This window comes from Cyprinodon tularosa, unplaced genomic scaffold (assembly GCF_016077235.1).
Source record: "Cyprinodon tularosa strain WSP-4 unplaced genomic scaffold, ASM1607723v1 ctg387, whole genome shotgun sequence".
Taxonomy (NCBI): domain Eukaryota; kingdom Metazoa; phylum Chordata; class Actinopteri; order Cyprinodontiformes; family Cyprinodontidae; genus Cyprinodon; species Cyprinodon tularosa.
In genome coordinates, this window is record NW_024039104.1 from 1586156 (window position 1) to 1607895 (window position 21740).

Genomic DNA, 21740 nt, shown 5'->3' on the forward strand with positions numbered 1-21740 from the left:
TGGTTTATTATTTTCTCTCACTTTAATCTGAACATATTCGGCACTTTGATGGTGTCCATTTTAGATTTATCACTGCCTAAGATTCTACCTCTTGATCATTCTAAAGCTAAAAGATTTGAGCTTTTTAGGATACATTCCCATCCTGAAGACTGGATAGCCTTATATTGTGTTTCTCTTTATGTCCTGTGTCTCTCATTTTGATAATAATCCTAATATGAAACCCATAATGGTTGTGTTATCTCAAAGGATCCAGTTTCTATAAAACATTGAAGAGCTTCCCTGCTTCCTGAGAGGCCTGATTATTATTGATGATGACTTAGCCTCTCTTTCACCTCTACTGTTACTTATACTACTCACTCATCAAGCAGCACTGTGCTGGAAATGCCAGGCAAATGCAAACGTGTACTAAGTGAACAGTGAACAGTGATCACAGAAGGATTTCATTGCACTTGTTTAGGTGAAGGTAATGTTTCTAAAGTGGGAGCACAACCTTTTAAAGAAAGCTGATCTGTTGTGTTTGAAGGGGTCCAGGAAACCTGACGGCCTTATGTTGTGTTTGGTTTATACATTTGGCTAAAGTCTGCTGATTAGTTCAGGGTGACGTGTTTTAGATGATTTCAGTCCTCATAGAGTCTGGGGTTCAGCTTTAAGCCTCAGAACTTTCACTTCATCTGATTCTTTTTTTTTTTCTGCTGGTTTTCTGTCATGTTAGGGTGAAAAGGGGAAAGATTTACCCTCCAAACACCAGCCATGCTTAATTTTTGCAATTTTATTTCCCTTTACATTCTACTGATGAAGCATGTGTGTTTCTCTGTGATTCCTCAGCCAACACACTTAGCTAATTTTAACCAAGTCCAGTCAATCCAATACTCCGCTTTGGAGGAAAAGGACAGGAAAGGGATGATTCAGCTAAATGTCGCTGGAGCTCCAGAGGTATGTATATTTATAATCCTTCAATACTTCTCTTTTGATTTTTCTATTCAGAGGTTGGTTATTTAAAAAACACACATTGGTTGCTGATATTCTTATTGTATTTGCTTGTGTTTTTCTACCTGCCTTGAACAGGCTTTAATCACTTCTGTTGGCAGAAGATGCAGCTTCAAACCATGTAGTATCTGTGTACATTAATCAAATAATCCTAAAAGAATCTACATTTCCTCCGGAAAATGTAAATCCTCTGCTGAACTGATATTTCCAGAATTCTCTTGCATTTCCATAAATTCTACAAGTTGAATGACAATTAAAGGTTAGAAAGAGCAACATGTTGCAGTAACATGTTCTACCTCTTTGTAATTTAATTAAATTCTCTCTGTCTCTCACAGCCTTAATGAATCCCATTCTTTTCTCAGCAAATATTTCCCTTTTCAATGGTTTTTTTAACACCATGATGAAAATACCAGATATTATTTCCTTTTTACTTGAGTATCAAAGCCCTTTTTCTTCTTCTTACGAGTGTGGTAAGCACTTTGTATTTAGCACTTTGATATAGATTTTTAAGTATCTGATCTGTCGGCCCTTTAGTAACAAAACAGATAAAGCTAAAAATGATCGATGTATTTGTATATTTCTCCTACAAATGGAAAAAAAATAATAATAACATGCTTTATTACATAAGGTTAAAAAAATAAAATATTTGAGGAGATCTTTGACATTTGCTACAATCTCTAAGTCATTTTGCCTCTCAAGAGCCCTGGCTGGCTATTTCTTAAATGTATGACTAAATTACATTAACCTGGTAAACTTTAATATGATTCAAATATTTGTTATGAAACATTAAAGAGGCACACACAGAGTTTTGAATGATACTGCCACCGGTGGCTAAAACACAGAACTGCAGCACTCCTCTTGCTCTTTCTTGTAATGTTGTTTTTTTTTTTATCTTTTTTTCTACCGTTACCATTGGTGTCTTACTTGAGCTGGTCTGTTGAATGCTGATTTTGCTGGATAAACCTTACACACACAAGCGCATTCTTACAAACACCTACAGGTGCTTGAATCCAGTTACTTACATACTCGCCAATTTTTATCTTCAGCTATCACTTTATACATTTCGTATTGATTAATACTCTATATACACTATATTGCCAAAAGTATTTGCTCACCCATCCAAATTATTGGAATCAGGTGTTCCAATCACTTCCATGGCCACAGGTGTATAAATTCAAGCACCTAGGCATGCAGACTGTTTTTACAAACATTTGTGAAAGAATGGGTCGCTCTCAGGAGCTCAGTGAATTCCAGCGTGGAACTGTGATAGGATGCCACCTGTGCAACAAATCCAGTCGTGAAATTTCCTCGCTCCTAAATATTCCACAGTCAACTGTCAGCTGTATTATAAGAAAATGGAAGTGTTTGGGAACGACAGCAACTCAGCCACGAAGTGGTAGGCCACGTAAACTGACGGAGCGGGGTCAGCGGATGCTGACGCGCATAGTGCGAAGAGGTCGCCAACTTTCTGCAGAGTCAATCACTACAGACCTCCAAACTTCATGTGGCCTTCAGATTAGCTCAAGAACAGTGCGCAGAGAGCTTCATGGAATGGGTTTCCATGGTCGAGCAGCTGCATCCAAGCCATACATCACCAAGTGCAATGCAAAGCGTCGGATGCGGTGGTGTAAAGCACGCCGCCACTGGACTCTAGAGCAGTGGAGACGCGTTCTCTGGAGTGACGAATCGCGCTTCTCCATCTGGCAATCTGATGGACGGGTCTGGGTTTGGCGGTTGCCAGGAGAACGGTACTTGTCTGACTGCATTGTGCCAAGTGTAAAGTTTGGTGGAGGGGGGATTATGGTGTGAGGTTGTTTTTCAGGAGCTGGGCTTGGCCCCTTAGTTCCAAGGAAAGGAACTCTGAATGCTTCAGCATACCAAGACATTTTGGACAATTCCATGCTCCCAACTTTGTGGGAACAGTTTGGAGCTGGCCCCTTCCTCTTCCAACATGACTGTGCACCAGTGCACAAAGCAAGGTCCATAAAGACATGGATGACAGAGTCTGGTGTGGATGAACTTGACTGGCCTGCACAGAGTCCTGACCTCAACCCGATAGAACACCTTTGGGATGAATTAGAGCGGAGACTGAGAGCCAGGCCTTCTCGTCCAACATCAGTGTGCGACCTCACAAATGCGCTTCTGGAAGAATGGTCAAAAATTCCCATAAACACACTCCTAAACCTTGTGGACAGCCTTCCCAGAAGAGTTGAAGCTGTTCTAGCTGCAAAGGGTGGACCGACGTCATATTGAACCCTATGGATTAGGAACGGGATGTCACTTAAGCTCATATGTGAGTCAAGGCAGGTGAGCAAATACTTTTGGCAATATAGTGTACCTCAGTGATGTATCAATGGGTTGCTATATTGTATCTGAAGTTCTATATCAGTTGGTTGTGCTGTTCTTTTTACATCTCTCCTTTTTTAGATGATGAAGCAGGCTGATGAAGTTTTGTCAATCTCTCTCTTCCGTCTCTTTGTTACAACTTTATTTTGTGTATATATATATATATATATATATATATATATATATATATACTTGAGCTAAATGCTGGTTGCTTCTGAATATCCACAAATCTCAGTATTAGTTGTAAAGGGTCAAATAAAAAGGCTATTTTAATTTTTTACAGATTTTTTACAGTAAAAATGTACCTAATGTCTCTAACATAATTATTATGGCTTTTTTCTTTCTATTTAACATGGCACTTTTACTTCAAAACCCCTAAAATTTAATTGGTTCCTCTTGTATGAAGTTTAGAAAAAAAAAAAAAAAAAAAAAAAAAAACAGGGCAAATATAATTAAGAAACGGCACTGAGAGACGAGCCCGGAGTCTCTGCCATCTCCTCTGAGTGTGTGTTTGTGCAGCCGGATGCTACATGCGTGCTTCACTGCTGCAGTACTGGCACAGGGCTGAGTGCTCGCACTCTGGTGGGGGACGTTATTATCAGTGAAGCTCTCATTGTGTCATCGTGAAGCAGCTCCCTGTCCTGCTCTTACACTGATCCTTCTGTCTCTCTCCATGTTTATAGCCCCTCACTGTCACTACAGCTTTGCTGAACACAGCAGAAAACATGGCTGACTTGATTGACGGCTACTGTCGTCTTGTCTCTGCGGTCACTCGCTCCTTCATTGTCAGAGTCCATAAAGGTATGTTAAATAACTACAGAATTTAGTATTTTTGTTGTTGTGCCTTTTTTTTTTGGTTTGGTTTCAAAAAATGAAAGGAAAAATAAAAAGGTGTATTGTGTAAAACGCAGAACCCTCCAACAGATGTCATTGTCATACTGGGGAGCCCTGGTTTCTCACTATGAATGATAACCAGCCTTTATGCTTTATCCTTTTCTGCAAGTAGTGAAGGTTTAGAAGAACAACAGTCAAGTTTGTATTTTTACTTTAGCTTGTTCACACTTGTTGCTGTGTTTTTTCCATCTTTGCAGAGGGAGACAGAGCTCTGCCTTCAATACCTAAGTGAGTACCCCGACTTTTTTATGGTTCAAATGCATCTCAGAGAAACATCCCAATTTTTCTGCTCATTTAAATGATTCTGGCTAATAAAAACATTAAATCTAGTGTCTAAAAAAAAAATTAAGTAACTTAACACCAACAAATAGTTCTTTTAATATAAAAATGCTATGCTATATTATGGCCAAGGGTGTAATGAGAGAGAGAGTCCTGCCTCTAAAGCAGGGAGTTATTGACACCATCCATATTTTGTTGAGTAATAAAAGGGTGTGGCTAAAAAGCTCTCCATATAAAGATATAACTATTGCAAAAAAGTTAAGTTGAAGGAAAAGCTAGGGAATAAATTAATGCATACAGTGAAAAGGATAACAGCAGCCTCTGGGATTGTAAAGCCCCTTAAAGACTTACTGAAAGCGTCTCTAAAGTTGCACTTTGAATTAAATATTGTTTCTTTACACATTTTTACATGTTTAGTTAAAAAGTTGTAGTTAAATGTAAATTTAATTTGTTTTTTTTTGTTGGCCATTTACTTCACCTAATCTTTAAAGCCATCTCTATACATTTTTTTTATTTATAATGAAGACATAATGTTTGAGTTTATTTTTCCATCTTAATTTATTTTTTTTTATGTGTTCAACTCATTGAACAAGAATTTGAATAGACGAACTCCAATTTGGTTCATTTTACAGCCTAGATTTGACCGTATCTCTGTTCACATTGTATGCAGTATTTTTAATGCGAGCTAACTCTCTGCTGCAGAGTTTCAAATCATGAGAAGCGGATGGAGAAGCGGATGGATGGAGTACGCACCCGGGCCGTTTGTGTGTCAGGTATAACATCCCTGCCAGTTGATTCACTTTTCCTTAAATGTCATGAATGAGCCAATGCCAGTTGCGTGAAGGGAGCATAGATATGTGTTTGATGCCAGAATCGTCCATATAGCCTTTTCTGTGTGTGCAGAGAACAGTCCTTGTCTCAGCAGATGTCTCCCTGGAGAGCTTTAGTCATTGCCACTCTGTTTCTGCTTTCTGACTCTCCCCTGACCTCTCACCCATTAATATTTACAGTTTAAAGTGAAACCACCCTGAATACCACAGAAAATTATTATTATGCTATATATTTTTTTCTCATGTTGACTATAAAGCTAAAACTTTGTTCTCTTTGCTCCTCTCTGTTTGTGTTTTATGCTGCTTGCGGCTTCTGCAGGTCACGTTAGTGGCGATGGTAAACTCATTATTTGTATTAAATGTCCTTTTAATTAGTAAAACAATAAACGGTCTGTGGATTTAGCGCTGTGTAAGTGTTAGCGGGATCTTTTCTGCCTCTGAGTGTTTTGGTGGCCTATGACTCAGACTGTTTTCATGCAGTTTGTTTCTGTGGAAAGGAAAACACTTTCAAGCCTCCCTTTCCTCTTGGTGGTCTCTCTCTGCATGTTTCCCTCACTATCTTACCACAAAGATTCATTCTCTGTGGGTACATATTAGTATCTAAAATGTCTTATTGAAAGGTACGTGGGAATCTCAGCAGATTTCTGATGTTTTTTCTCATTTTGCTAACAAATACGTATATGTATGTATGAGTAGACGTATAGTTGTGCTGCATGTTTTCCTTTGTGTTTAGTCAGGGATGTTTACCCTGAAGATGCAAAGTAGAAATACTATGTAGTTAAGTTCTGTTACTTTGTAACCAACCATTCAACATTTTTTTGGTTCTGGTTCCTAACTGGACTCTGATTATGCAGAAACAGATGACTATGCTGAGATCATAGATGAGGAGGACACCTACACCATGCCTTCAAGTAAGTAGACGTTCCTCTTAAATGTTACTGTGAAATATGATGTTGCTATATGATGATTTAGAGGTCTGGAACAAACAGGAGGAATACAGATATTTCTGTGTTGTATCGGAAGTAGTAAAACTTTCATTTTGAAAGTTTACGGTGGATTTATTTAACTTATTATGTATTGTTGAGATTTTAGGTTAGAATCTCATCAGTGATTCAGTAAAATCAGGAAATAACAATGTAATTTTAGCAACATTTAATTAGAACTTAAATTAATAATTTGTTCATCACTTTATAACTAACATGGGCTCAACTATTTTGAAGAGAAATCTGGGTCCTAACCAGTAACTACTGGCTTCAGATTTAAGAGGAAAACCACATTGTAAAATCTGCAGTCTGCTTTTTAAGAGCTTTGACTGAATTAGGAATCGAAGAGGTAACCAGCAACAACAAAAACAGTAAAAACCACACAATGTGTACATAGAGATCAGATTCCACTTTTAAATTGCACATAGCCTTGTTGCTGGGGACGGCGGAAGCTGTGTTTATCTTTGTAGCCTAAATGGCAGATTAATGTGACTCCACTCAAAATTATGGAATGATATCTATAGATGGAAACAAGTGCAGAATAAAAAACAGCGATTTAATCGGTTTTATAATAGAATTACTGGGAATCTTTTTTGTGTGAATATATCTAAACACTGCTTTTTCCTATATCAAATGCCGCTTGAGCTTCCCAAACACATGGATATGTAGGTTGGCCGTGTCCAGCCACTGTAAGTCTGACCTTTTAGGCTTTAGGTTTTGTCCCTAAATGTGGGCCATCTCCTGTATTTCTTTTTCTTCTCCTTACCTTCCACTGACTGCAGAGAAGCCTGTGGAGCTGGAGACACTTTCTATTCCAGATCCATCAAAGAAAGGTTTAATTTGGGGGGAAATTGTACATTTTCAGTATGCTTAATCTTCCAAACAGATTTATTGTCTGAGGCAACATAAAACTCAGCAGGGATGTGAAACTTTTGCACGCATATTGAATCACAGGTCTTGAAAACATCTATATGGATATAGATGATAGGAGATGTCAAGGCTGCCAAAATGCGTGGACCTTGTTGATTTATCGCTTGTCCCACAAAAACTGCTCTGTTTTTTTCTCCATCCATTTTTAAATGGTAAAAACACTCTGGCTCCTGACTTGTCTCTTTTTAAACAGCTATCTTCCTGTTTGAATAAATGTTACATATTGCATCGGATTGATAAGTATTTTCTAAAAAATATTTGCTATGGTTTTAAAAGCTGCGAATCCTTTGCTGGAATATGGAGGTATTATAATCTTCCCAGTTATCAATACTTACTTCAATACTTACTTCATCATGTAACTTTTGAAAAGGCGTATTATTACCTAATGCAATAATTTTATATTTGTACATTAAACTGTACATAAAAGTCACTGTAAAACGAATAAAAAGCAGCTTCTTAATAACACATTGTTAGAATTATAGCCAACATTTCCAAGTAACATTCAAGCATCAAGTATCCTGCTGCTCCCTCCTTGGTGTTCAGACTCAACTGTTACTTCTAGGTCGATAAGAGCTTGCTGTGGCTGCTGTGTACTGCCTGGCCCCTGGGTTTAGATGTGTGATTCATATCTGTTCATTGTTTAATGGACAACATTGAGAGGCAGAGATGGGTGAGTGCACTTTAAAACAACATGAGGGATCTGCTGGAATTTAAATTGAGAATAGTTTGCTAAATTCAAATAAATTTGCCCATTCGAACTGCCATAAAATGTTGTCCAAATATTGTAGACGTATTCATACAACCAGACATGGTTTTTGTTTAGCTTTTTTTTTAAATCAATAGTTAACGTCTTCTACCAAAGTCTTCAAGGTTTAATCTTATAAACACCCAAATAGAAAGGTATTAAAATTATAGTAGTTAAAAAAAACAAATACTTCCGGTGCAATACTCGAAATAAAGTTCATTGCTGCTTTAAAAGAGAATTACCAGGAAATGTGGACTGTTTATTTTAAAAATCTTCAATTACAAAAGTTGTTTTTTTTTTGCTGCTTTTTCTTTAAATGTCAGAAAACCTTAGTACTATTATAATAAAAAGAAATGATTGTTTAAAGCAGGTTGATTTTAAGCCTTAGAAGATTAATCGGCATGTCGTCCTCCCTCCTAACTCATGTGTCACTGTGATACTGGTCCTAAATAATAAAATCTTTATACCTAACCCATTTTCCCAGAATACTATGGACTAGATCAAGGTAATGATTGGAACCATGTCCATGACTCTTTGATTTGGTGGTTGTTGTGACCTTTTCATTTTTGCTTGCATATGTAAAATAAGAAGTGATATTTTGCCGTCTATGCCTTACTTCCTTCTTTTTGTTGATGTGTGGTTGTGATGTTAGTTATTCGCTGAGCTGGTCAGAGCTTAACAACTTGGATCCAGCCGATGACCTTGTTTGCACTTTATAGGTTGAAGAAAAAAAGTGTTAGTATTAATATAATGGCAACTTAAGGTGATGTTAAATTGTGGCACTGTTGTGCAACAGCATAATATTAATAAAGTAATAAAATAATAAAGAAAATAAAATAATTATATAAGTTGATCAGGCTATTTTATTTAGAACATGCTCCATTATGGAAAGTTCAGCATGCAGAAAGTTTACATTTATCCATCAATTTAGACATGTGATAATGAGGCACCCAGACCAATAACCAACATAATGATACCATTATAGTGGCTTTAAAAGCAGTTATATTCTGGGTGCTATGGCCCATTTCCACATTTAGGACATTACCCCAGGCTTTTTTACTGCCTGAAAAGTCCCATTTAGACAGCAGTAATTTTTCTAAAAGAAGAGATTTCCTTAACTGGACATTTAGATCCTCATTTAATATTCATTTGATTATAACATGGTCAAAGTCAGGTCAGGCAGCTTACAACAGCCTGACTTTCATTGTGTGAATCCTTGTTTTCTGCGAAAAAGAGTCATTTACATCAAAAGCCTTTTCAAGGTCCTTAGAAGTTCGTTTCTTCCTGCCGATGATTCGCTGTTGCACTGTCCACCTGACTTTATCAGTATTATAGATTAATTAGCTTATTAATTCTTGTTTTTATTTTAAGTGTCTGTCAGAGGTTTACATACACTCGTCATGGGCATGACTGCTTTGGTTTTGGGCTTTTATTTATGCATTTGAACTGTTTTAATTTCACAATGATACAGAATACAACTTAAATTAATTTTAAAAAGGAGAAAATGATGAACTTGTTTAAACCTAATGCCTTAAAAAAAACATTGCCTTTAAAAATGTATTTAAAAAGAGGGAAAAAAAATAAAAAAATTAAACATTTTATTAGTCTACTTATCAAACAGTCCAATCAAGTTTGGTTTATTGCCTGATGGGTAAAAAGGTGACCTGTTTAAGGAAGCTTAACCATCTGCATTGAGGCATTGACTTTGCAGCAATCCCTCCTCCTGTTCTTGCATGTGGTGACTGTTGAGAAGAATAACAACTAGGTAACACTCTTACTCTTTTTTTCTAAAATATTATTCAATACCTAGTTTTAACTGACTGGTATCTTGGCTTCAAATTGAGATTAAAGATATAATGTATTTATTTCTTATTGGGATTAAAGTCTTGGCCTCTCCAAAATTCTTGTCCTGCTGAAACCCTTTAAGGATTAAGCTTTAAACAGAAAGTTGTCGGTCTGAGTTTTGCATTTTATATAATTTCCCTCCTGCTGTGAAAGGTGCAACAGTACCGCTGGCAGTGAAACAGACCCTCAGCATGATGCTGTTCTTGAGTTTAAAAGCCTCACTTTAACAGCAAGCATTTTTCTTATTATTGTGAATGAGTAGATGTTTTGTTGTGCCTTAAAACAGTCCTCTTGCAGAGGTTTTGCATAAGTACCTGCAAAATTACAGTCATACTTAACCGAATTGGTCCTTTGGGGGGAAAAAAGGAACAGTTCAAATGGATTATTAAAAGTCAAGCTATTCATGACCACATCAGTGTGTGCAAATTTCTGACTCCCCCTGTACATTGAGTTTTATCGGCTGTTAGTCATCTGTGTTATGTGGCATGGTTCGCTGTGCATTCCTGGTATTGTTGTTGCATGCTGCTGAGAATAAGCTATGCCGCCTGTAATCAAATCCAAGCTTGTCAGAGTAAGAAACTTAAAAAAAAAAAAGCTTTAAAAAAATATGAACAGAAAATACAAACCTGGGTCTCCAAATGATATAATTAATATTGCATTATTTAATTCATGTTCAGATATTGTTGGATTTTACCTTCACTATAAATGCACAGTATAAACTGCTCTAACAAGCTTGGAAAGTGGAAGTTCTGTAATTAGATATTAGTGTGTATGACAATATTAATAATAATATAAAACCTCTTCTGTTTTCTTTTTGTGTCTGTATTGTTTATGTGTGTAAACTTCTGTAGCTAGGGACTATGAGATTCAGCGGGATTGCATTGAGTTGGGGCGCTGCATCGGTGAGGGTCAGTTCGGAGACGTCCATCAAGGAGTCTACATCAGCCAAGTACGTGTCCTCCATCTTCTTCAAAGTGATGGTGAAAATTTTTCATTTGCATTATTTGTGTAATAGCTGCATTTTTTTTTTGTGCCACTTTTCCCTCGTTTTTTCTTTTGTCTTATAAATGGCACTTAAAAGTGAAACGGTTTAATATATTTCTACAACAACTGTTGTTTGTTTAATTTTGGTTAAGCTGAGTCACAGTAAAACAGTTAGCATGGCTTAGTGCTTCATAAATGTGAAAGACGTTTACATTTCAAATCCTAAAACAACTATACTGATTGCAGTATTACATCTAGGAGCTGCTAAGTGCATCCTTAAGTGCCAAGTGATGTACATTGACCAGAATTTAATACGTCTCAAATCAGGGGAATAATTGGGTCAAAACAAAATGTTGCTTTAAACTTTAGGATTAGAAAGATAGAAAAGTTTAATGTAACTTTTATTTATATCTTTTGATTGGTTCCAGGCCAAGTATACAGATACTTGCTCTTTAATAAGTCCTTGTTTGTTTTTTATCTGATTGCCTTTATTGTACAAGTGTCTCTTCTGATTCTTTTCTGGTTTATATCTGCTTCACACAGGAGAACCCAGCGTTATCTGTGGCAGTGAAGACGTGTAAAAACTCCACATCAGACAGTGTCAGGGAAAAATTTCTGCAGGAAGCATGTAAGATTCTTACTTGTTTACGCTTTAACCAGATAAAACCTCTGTGTAATTCCTAGTTACTAAGGCATAGCAACTATAAATACTCATCTGAATTTCCATGGCTGTTGCTCTCTATGCAGTGACAATGCGTCAGTTTGACCATCCTCACATAGTGAAGCTGATGGGAGTCATCACAGAGAATCCAGTGTGGATCATCATGGAGCTCTGCACGCTCGGGGAGGTACTGATCAAAGCATTCAGTGGCTTTTAATTTTCCTCGGAAATTAAGTTGAGCAAAATGAAAGATGTGAGGGTTCGTTTCTGGTCCATCTGGTCTTAGATGGATTAAGATGTCCAAATCTGTACTGCATGCCTGACTCAGTTCAATATTTCAGTATTCCTAAATTACACATGGAACGCGCCATGTTTCAATTTTTCACTGTTATCAGCAAAGTAAACTGAGGTCTTTTTTTTTTTGGCAAAGACTTTTGGGCAAGAAAATGTTTTGTTAAAATAGAAAATTCCACCTCACAACAGTTTTTATTATTCCAGTCATATAAGAATGAGTCTCCTATTTAATGGATACATATTCTCTTGATAGACATCGGGGTTCTTGCTTGTATGGTACACAAACCATTGTAATCATTTAATAGTATTAAATGGACTGCATATTCTATCTAAATCCAGGTGACCGACAAAGATGCTGAACAGATGGTGATGGATGGATGGATGGATGGATGGATGGATGGATGGATGGATGGATGGATGGATGGATGGATGGATGGATGGATGGATGGATGGATGGAGTAAAAGAAAAACAAAAAGAGCTGTTTTTTTTTTTATGAAAGCACTTATTATTTTGGGGTTAAAGGTCATCTCCATTGCCTGTAGGAAACTGAAATATTGCTGCTTTTCCAGCCTGTGTTCACTGGTTTTGAGCCTTACTGAACAGATTGTTGCTGATGGAGATCTGGGTTTGAATAGTTTAAAAAAAATCAAATGATCTGGTGTTATTATGGAAGATCACATCATTATACTCGCACAAAAACAACTTGGAAGTAATTCTGAATGTCTTATTAGCTGTTGTTTATGGTGAAGCTTCTTAATAAGCAATAGCTGATTAATCTTTAAAGACATTTCAGTGACATATTTACTTTCATAATCACCTTTAAAAAAATCTCTTTGAAGGAAAAAAGTGCTACTTTTTTGTTGAACCGATTCACCGTGGTCCCATATTTCTACATACAAAAAAAAACATAACCCTGGCATTTTCACAAGGAACTATATGCACTCAGAGGATCTCTCATTCTCACCTATATTTCTAGTCGTTTGTTTGGTTTCAGCTTTTTGTTTTGACCCTTTTCTGTGGTTTTCTCTCTGTCTTCCACAGTTGAGGTCGTTCCTCCAGGTTAGGAAGTACAGTCTGGATCTGGCCACTCTCATCTTGTACTCTTTCCAGCTGAGCACAGCCCTGGCTTACCTGGAGAGCAAACGCTTCGTACACAGGTACAAAGAGTGGATTAACAAATAGCATTGTAGAAATCTTATACTAAAGGCAATTCCAGAGGGACATAAGTCCTGTTTTACTGCTACGTACCAGAACCCAAATATTTGGTTAAATATTGAAATGCATCTTCATAAAACTCTTCTATCTACCTAAGTTTGCTGCTGCTGTTGTTGTCCTCTCCAGGGATATTGCAGCACGAAACGTGTTGGTGTCCACAGTGGACTGTGTAAAACTGGGGGACTTTGGTCTTTCCAGATACATGGAGGATAGCTCGTATTATAAAGGTAACTAATTCAACTAAATCAACAGTTTGACGTTGTTGTTTTTTTTTTCTCTATTGCTCTTTTGAGTCCATCTGAAAAAACTGTTCTTTGGTTATTAAGCCTTAAGTAAAAATCTAATTTCCTTCCTCTTTTGCAGCATCTAAAGGTAAATTGCCCATTAAATGGATGGCTCCAGAATCCATCAACTTCAGACGGTTCACTACAGCCAGTGACGTCTGGATGTTTGGTATGCTTAAAGCCGCTGTCTCCTCTTTTCTTTTTTCCAGTTTGAAGCTGTTGAATTTCACAGTTAGCTTGCCTTCACAGTCAGTCTCTTGGTGTCTTGTGCTCGTCAACAGGCGTCTGCATGTGGGAAATCCTGATGTACGGCATCAAGCCTTTCCAGGGCGTGAAGAACAACGACGTCATTGGCAGGATAGAGAACGGCGAGCGCCTTGCCATGCCCCCTCAGTGCCCCCCTACCCTTTACAGCCTAATGACGAAGTGTTGGTCCTACGATCCCAGCAAAAGGCCACGCTTCAATGAACTTAAAACACAACTCAGGTACTGCATTCTGTTGGATTATCAAGGTTTTTTTTCTGTAGATTATGCATCTGAATGTTTAGTGTGTAGATAAGCACCATCTAGGTAAATGTTTCTGCTGTGGGACGAGTCCTTTTATTGCTCGTTATGTTTGTCTATGATCAGCTGCATGGGAAAAACCTATTTGTTAACTGAAGGCGCTCTGATTCAGGATACTTCTGTTGAGGGTCTGTTTGTGTTATTTGGAAGCTCTTTAACATATTTGCTTTTGCTTGTTTGTTTTTAAATGAGTTGATGGTATTGGTTTTCCCTTTTTACATTGTTGGCATTAAATTAACGCACATAGAGTCACAGTTGAGTGCCTGAAAACTGCAACTTCTATTATTGGGTAAAGGGAAAAAAGAGGTGTTAAAAGTTATTATTGTTCTTCATAGAGGTTTTAAATTGAAGTCATCATAAGGCCATGAAAAGTCCCAAAGTCAATTTACAGAAACTTGGAGAAAATTGGTGTAATAGTGGTTGTCGTATGTCAAAGTACAGATTGGATTTTTTGGGGGGTTTTTTTGGTAATAAAAAAGGATGATGAGTAATTGTTGATGCATCTGTATTAGGGTTGTCAAAAGTATCGATACTCAAAAAAGTATCGATACTGAAACAGTGTATCCGGATACAATACTCATTTTCAAAAGTATCGATACAGCCATCTAAAGTGCAGAATAGTGGAAATGCACTTTCTGAACACTGTGTGATTGAATAATTATGTGCATTTTTCAATTTCAGACTTTTTTTTGTAACAGGTGCAGCTGCTGAGAATTATTTTTGTTTAACTGGTTTGGCTAGTGTCATTGTTATGTCTGAAAAACATAACCAAGGAAGGAACACTTAATTTTAATTTTGTAAGTTTTTTTATCAAGCTTGCTTAATATTGTGCATAGCATACAACCTCAAAATATTATTCTTATTGTTTTTTTTTATTTATTTCTTGTATTTCTTTTAGTAATGAAAATATTTCTGTTGAATTTTAGTCTTTGTTTTAATCCTTGTGGTATCGAAAAGGGTATCGAGTATCGAATATTTTACTTAGTATCGGTATTGAGTTGAAAAGTTTAGTATCGTGACAACCCTAATCTCTATTATGAGCAACTGACCTTTATTAACGTTATTTCAGTCTGTCATCAAAGAGATTATAAGGAATTAAAAAGTTAGGAGTTGATCTTGGAGTTTTAAGTCGTCCTTTTCCGTCAGATGTCCTTTGAAATCAAAATTCACAAATTTTTCCAAAGATATGGTTATGGCGTAATGAGCAATTAGCTGCTGAGCAAAGAAACGCTGGAAATGTTTATTACTAAACGAAGCATCTGACATTCTCCTAACAGCAGGTGTCGCCCTCGGTCAGTGCAGTGTCAGAGATTAACATAAAGAAACTCTAAATATACTAAACTCTTTATGTATCTTAGATGTTTCTTGTTGAGATGAAGCCTGTCTCGCCTGTTTTATCTAAACATTATAAGCTGTGCATATCATCTCTGTAATATTAAGATTTAAAGCATTTGCGGTCTTATACAATAGTCAGAAATTATATGAAGTTTGTTTTTTACTGCATTGTTGGTTTAGTTAATAAAGCTTAAAATATCAGTTGGTCTCTCCAGCAGTGACAAAGTGCTGATGTTTAACATTATTAAGGTTGTCCTTAAGAGGCTTATTATAAGTTAAAAACCCACTAGTTTCCTTTGTCTGTTTTCCATTTAATAACATTATAAAGGCACACATGGCTCCTTTTTATAGCAGAATGGCATACAGAGGATTCTTGCTCAGGTTAAAGCTGACTGTAACTTGAAGAGTCTTTAAGTTGTCTGCAATAATCTTAAATCTTGGTGCTCAGGATTTACTCACTAAGCAGAAACACACAAACGACACTGAACTGAGAGTATGTTTTAATGGCATTATCGCTGGCATAGTAACAAAGCTTTAGTGATGTTGGAGGTTTAATTATGAACCCATGGACATGCTTTACCTTCATATGCAATGATGCATCAATGTTTGTTTTTTTTACTACATTTACCTGGAAATGAACCTTTTCTGTCCACATATCACATCCTATGCATGTTGTGAGATGTTTGGTAAACCCTACTCAGTGAGCTGCATAGTAACTCTTTACAGGAAAAGGGAAACATGTTTGTGACTCAAATAATGTCACAAGGTACAGAAAACAAAAAAAAAAAAAAAGTTTGTCAGGCTACAAACTACTCGACCAAAGCCTAGCATGACAGCAGTTGTTATATTTAGATATGATTTAAAATGAATAACAGACTTGATGTCAAAGCCTGACTCACGTTGTGACTGTTTGATCATCAGACTTTTTTTTTAAATAATGATCTGCTAAGTGCTTAACTGTTCTCTGCTACCTTAAAAATGCACGCAATCCTCAAAAAATCTCACTTACCATCTAAATAGTGTTTAGAAATCCATAAAAGGGACTATGCCTGAAATTAGCAGTGGGTTGATGAGGGTTAATTGCCCCCTAACTGATTACTTCCAATCTAGTTCCAAAATGTTTAAGCTGCAGAAATATTAAGTCATAATACATTTTTATTGCTTTATATTTTGTTTTTTTAGGATACACATCTAACTGGATATTTGGAGCAATACTCTGTACCAACCAGACTAACTTTATTATGTTTATTTGATATGACTCATCCATCTTTTTGTTAATAACATTTATTATCGCCCTTCCAGTTAAAGTTCCTCTTAAACATTATAGTTATCAGCTGCTTTATGTGGAGCAGGTCACATGGCCACCAAGCTGCAGAAACCAGTCTGAAAACTTTTTCCTGGATGTCTTGAAAACTTGTTAAAAGAAAAACTTATTACAAAAAAAAAAAAAAAAAATATATATATATATATATTATGTTGTATTATATTATATTTATGGTTTTTATAGATCAATAAAACAAATGCCCAGTATAAATCAGATATTGCACAAGAATTAACCTTTTTTTCTTAAATTGGTAAATGTAAGGTAATTGGTAAATCTGAAAAATTATTACCACTATTGATGCAGAAGGAGCAGAACAATTTAACAGAGGATCAAAAAGTCAGTGTTTTCAGTACTTGTGGTTTTAGAATGTCTTGCTTGGGACCCGATCTTTGCTGCTGCTAATATTTTTTCTATAGGCAGTCTTGGATGCAGTGCAGTGAGGGCTGAGCTTTTCCAGCCGCAATTAGTCAACGAGTAAACATATCTATGACATGTAAAGACCTGCAGTTTTTGGAAATGATCTATCAGCTGTGCCACTTCTCTAATGAGAAATGAAATAAGGAAATGTCTGTCTTGAGAAATTCAAAGTGAAATGTTTGTATTTTTATTTTTTATATTTTCTTTATTCCAGGTGGTTTTGGACCATTTCAATACATTGCTGGATAAAAAATATTATTAGCTTTTCAGTCTCGCACAGTGAAGCTGAATATAAAAAAAAAAAAATGTTTTCCTGTTTTTTGGAGCTTTTTGTTATATTTTGTCAAACCTGGGAACATGCTTCTCATTTAAGCTGCATCTTTCTATGCTGTTAGTTAAGTTCAGTAATGCACAGTATTCAGATAATATGTTGCTTTGTTTTGGATTTGTTTCTCATTGTGCGCTAAAAAGCATAGGTAGGTTAATTTGGGGGTAAATTGAGATATTCTGTAAAGTATGATTATTTTTTATATTGTTTCTATCTGAAGCATGTTGTTACTGTACCTTCTGAATATTATGGGGTATGAATCTGCTGAAGCGGCAACACATCCTGATGCTGTTATTATTTCCTTTGGCAGACACATTCTCCTATTTCCTTATTTTCTATAGGATACAGAAACAGGAAAAAATAAGTGCATTCTAAACTCACCGTGTTTTATATTTTTGTTTAAAAAGGCGCGTTACTCACGCCTGCAATTCTGCCTCCTTTTCCCAAAAATAGACTCTTAACTTTCTGCATCTAATCTCCTGCTCCACACTTTTTCTTTTCTCTTTAGCTTATTGTGTGTCTTTGGTCTGTTTCTCCTTGATTTTACTGTAAGTTAAATACAGACCTCCCCTTTTACTGACATCTTCTCTCTAATATAACATTAGGCATTTGACTGGTTTTTATTTTCTGTCAGAGTAAAAGTAAAAACTGCGGATGAGGTGTTTTGCGTTTGGGCTACATTTGCAGCTTGTTCTGATGAAAATCACTCCGTATTCCTGATATGTCCGCTTGAGACCAACTTAAAAGGGATCATGTTTATTGTGGTCTGGCTGAAATTCTGAGAAGATTGTACTCTCTGGCTGTACTCTCCAAACATGCTGCGCTCAGCAGATACCACAATAATCTTTGGTGCTAGGCTGACGTGTGTGTCGGGTGTTTTAACACTTGCTGTCTGCCAATAGTTAGAACTTAACAGGGAACAGAAACCAAGATCATGTAACTATGCAGATCACACTCTAATGACCAAACATTGCCAATTCATTGGTGGAAGCAATGGATAAACATTTACTAAGTGCAAAGCAATTTTCCTAATCTTAAACTCAACTTTGGCTGCAGTCTCTTTTAGTATTTCTAAGAGGCAGGTGGAAAACTGACACTCAAAAATGCAAGAGTGGCGTGAGATTCTGTGCAGATGTAAACATGTATGCACCTTGAATTAACAATATGTTAATGAATTTTTTTTATTAAATTTTTTTATAATCGTTATAGTCTCCATCTCCATGACTTTAAACCTCTTCTTTCTTTTACGGCCACTCTCAGACTTCTAGGAGTACGCATAATCTGCTCCTTTATGGGCAGAACCAAAGCGGTTTGCAGGTCTTAGCATCTGAGCAGCAATCTTTGTAGAGTCCTCCTAAAAAAACCCAGTTCATGCATGTACTAAAAAAAAAAAAAAAAAACTGCAGGTGAAATTTAGTGCCCTATCTTTGAAAGAAAAGTACATAGATTTTTATTTCCCACCAAAGGTTATAATTTTTTTTGTTTGATGTTTTATGGCATAGATTAGAGAAGATTTTTAGTTTGAAATTATGATTTAAATTGGTATTAAAATGAGTCATTTTTTTTATTTTATTTCTCCATTGTAACAGATGACTTAGTAAAGGCAGTCAATGATCTGACCGTGTTGGATTACAAAGGATTAGAGAAGTTTATGATCTGACAAAGACTAGAAGAACACTCTGTTCCTCGTTGTTTTTTGGTCTATCACAGGCTGCTTATTTTGGTTTTCGTCTTTATTCTGCTTTATAATCTGGCTTTTATGCAGCGATAGTTGATTTTAATTGATTGGTGTTTTTATTTACCAAACTGATTTAAATTGAATATATCTGTATAGCTGTCATGCTGACGCTAATTTAGAAACCTCCAAGTCTTTCAGATATGTTGAACCACTTGTGGAAAACCCTAAAACTGAGCAGTCAGGTCAGCCCACCCTGAGTCAACAAACTGACCTGAAGCCTTGTTATTCCAGGTGCCTGTGGGCTGTAGATGGGAGCGGGGCGGCGGGGTGGGGGTGGCTGTGTGTGGTAAAGCTGCCAGGTGCTGCTGATGGTATCATCATGTGTGGGTTTTAGAAGGTGAATAAAGAGAAGCTGACCTGTTATATTTTTTGATGTGCAAATCAGCCTGTGGAAATAACACCTGGATGAACATGTTGAGCACAAAGAAATTACATAATATTCTTCTGATCTGTAAAAACACACACATGACCTACAGAAACCCTCTCTTTCTTTATTTAGTTTTATTGGCTAAAGAGTTTTCATTATTAGATCAGACAATACAGTTATATTTGAACAGTGTCGTTCCAGGGGTTACATTAGTGGAAGCCTACTGGAATAAACCCTCTGTAGTCATTTTTATTTTTTTGTAAAGTAAAAAAAAATGATAAATGGGATCTTCTAGTTGGTAAAATTCTTCATGTCTAATTATAGACAATTGTACCGATTATTTTAGAATAACTCATGCATTCAGTGCCGTTTAGCTAAATGCTGCCTTGTGATTTAGTTGCACTAAATCGAGAGACTTGAGTTTTGATGGGATGGAAGAAAAGGCTGGACAGGAGATGGACTAGGACAGGTGGTGCAGCACACAAATACGCAGGAGGAGACAATTGGACCAGAGGGCTGCTAGAAATATCTCGCTCCCTTTGTGAGGGTAGGCGGATGGCATGAGTCTGTATCAATGGTCGGTTTGTGGGTAGAGTTGTCGGGTAGAACTCCTTTCGTCTGAGGGTTTGAGGTACTTTAGGTTCAGTTTTCCTGGAACAAAGTTACTGTGACTAATTTAAACTGAGCACGTTTCTTCATGGGGCCTGAAATAGCTGGATAAGAAGGCGTGGGATGTTTCTTCATTTGACGGGAATCAGTGAGTTCTTGAGTAATTTTCCTGACAGACTTACTGCTGCAGCTTACATGGAAGTTTACTTGTACTCAAAGCACAGATGCCTTATCGATTGTCAGCTTATGTTGAGTGAGGAACTGTGACTGTAAGGAAGTTGTTGCTGCATCACAACAGAGATCCTGGAAGTGCTGCAAATGAAACTTGAATTCTGAATTTAAATCCAGTACTGTAGCGTACTTTTCTTTAAGAGATGTATATATGACGTAGATGGGGATGTACAGATGTACATGTATAGATATATGATATTATATATTTTTTTTATTGTTTTGCTTATTAGAAATAACACATTTCTATCTTTGTAATAATTAAGGACACCCTGTCCTTAAGAAGCTGGTTTTATCTCCTCTGGCAGAAATAACTTGACTGAGACACCTCCAAATGCAGACTTAATTTCTGGCATCCGTCTGAGCAAAGTTTGGCCCCCTCTTGCATGAACAGCCTGTTTCAAGTCGCCCCACAGGGTCTCAGCAATATCCAGACCTGGGCTGTAACTTTCTGTTCTTGAACATTCGTGACGTTTTAGGTCATTGTCCTGTCTTTTTTTTTATTTTTTCTTAGTCTTAGTGTTCTGTTTTTGTTTTTTTGCATATTATCTATTATTTCCCTGGAATTTACAAGGGTTTTAAAGAATGAATATACCTATCCTATGACAGTATAGCATAGCCAAACCATAACACTTCCTCCTCCTTGCTACACGGTAGGTGGCAGGTTCTTTTCATGGTCATTAATAATTAACCATTTTGGAGACTTCTTTTAGCATCTAGCTGATGATGTTGCTGTGATGACCAGACATGGGTTTGTTGGCAGAAGTTATACTTCCAAGCTAGAAATTGCATTTCATTTTATTGCTCCCTATTGTAATGTTTTTGTTCCAACAGCATATTATAAGATTGCAAAGTTTCTGTATTGGAATCTGAGAATTAATCAATTAAAGTAAAATGATCTGTTTAGAAAAGTCTAAACTGTCTCCTTCTGCTCTAGTTTACATGCAGTGTATCTGATCATCTATACTGTGTATAGATGATCAGATGCCTTGTGTTTGTTAAATGCCTTCATTTATTTTTCCTCTTTGCTTCCAGCACGATATTAGAGGAGGAGAAGATCCAGCAGAAAGAGAGGAGCAGGATGGAGATGAGGCGGCAGGTCACCGTCTCTTGGGACTCAGGAGGATGTGATGAAGCTCCACCTAAAGTAAGACGCCGACATACGCTGTGTGTGATATACCTGTTGTTCTTGAGCAAAGCTCCTGATTTTGCAAGCTTTATCTCAGAGAACTGAATTGTAGTTACTTGTTTTTGTAGTTTACAGTTTTAATGATGGATTTATATTTAGCAATAACAGTTTTCAGTTTTAAACTCCATAATGATCCCCTCACACCTGGCCTCTCACTGCTTCACCTCATACTTTGCTGCTCCAGCTGCTTTACCCTAACCTACTTCAGCATCTCTTTACTTCTTCCCGGGTTGCATCTGAAGGCAAATCCTTTGTAAAGTGAGTTAGTCAGCTGGTTCTTTACATATTTAGCCATGTTCTTACGAGGACTCGGCTTGTTACATTCACCAACATGTCTGTACTTTGATCCACCCCGCATCTCTT

The 21740-nt window shown here is 36.7% G+C and overlaps 1 protein-coding gene across 18 annotated transcripts in view; it reads left to right on the forward strand.

Annotated features, from left to right (window-relative positions):
* LOC119791340 (focal adhesion kinase 1-like) overlaps positions 1–21740 on the forward strand; it is an 87610-nt gene that overhangs the window by 41981 nt on the left and 23889 nt on the right. For 10 of the 18 annotated variants that reach the window (XM_038297399.1, XM_038297392.1, XM_038297396.1 and 7 more), the window contains 15 exons: positions 826–933; positions 4017–4134; positions 4425–4455; positions 5209–5279; positions 5656–5673; positions 6191–6247; positions 8479–8499; positions 10691–10788; positions 11367–11451; positions 11571–11671; positions 12821–12936; positions 13121–13221; positions 13358–13447; positions 13560–13764; positions 21224–21335. In XM_038297399.1, the coding sequence (XP_038153327.1) occupies positions 826–933; positions 4017–4134; positions 4425–4455; positions 5209–5279; positions 5656–5673; positions 6191–6247; positions 8479–8499; positions 10691–10788; positions 11367–11451; positions 11571–11671; positions 12821–12936; positions 13121–13221; positions 13358–13447; positions 13560–13764; positions 21224–21335 (1332 nt within the window). The remainder of the gene's footprint in view (positions 1–825; positions 934–4016; positions 4135–4424; positions 4456–5208; positions 5280–5655; positions 5674–6190; positions 6248–8478; positions 8500–10690; positions 10789–11366; positions 11452–11570; positions 11672–12820; positions 12937–13120; positions 13222–13357; positions 13448–13559; positions 13765–21223; positions 21336–21740) is intronic. The other 8 variants (XM_038297395.1, XM_038297404.1, XM_038297408.1 and 5 more) reach the window with 3 other exon arrangements.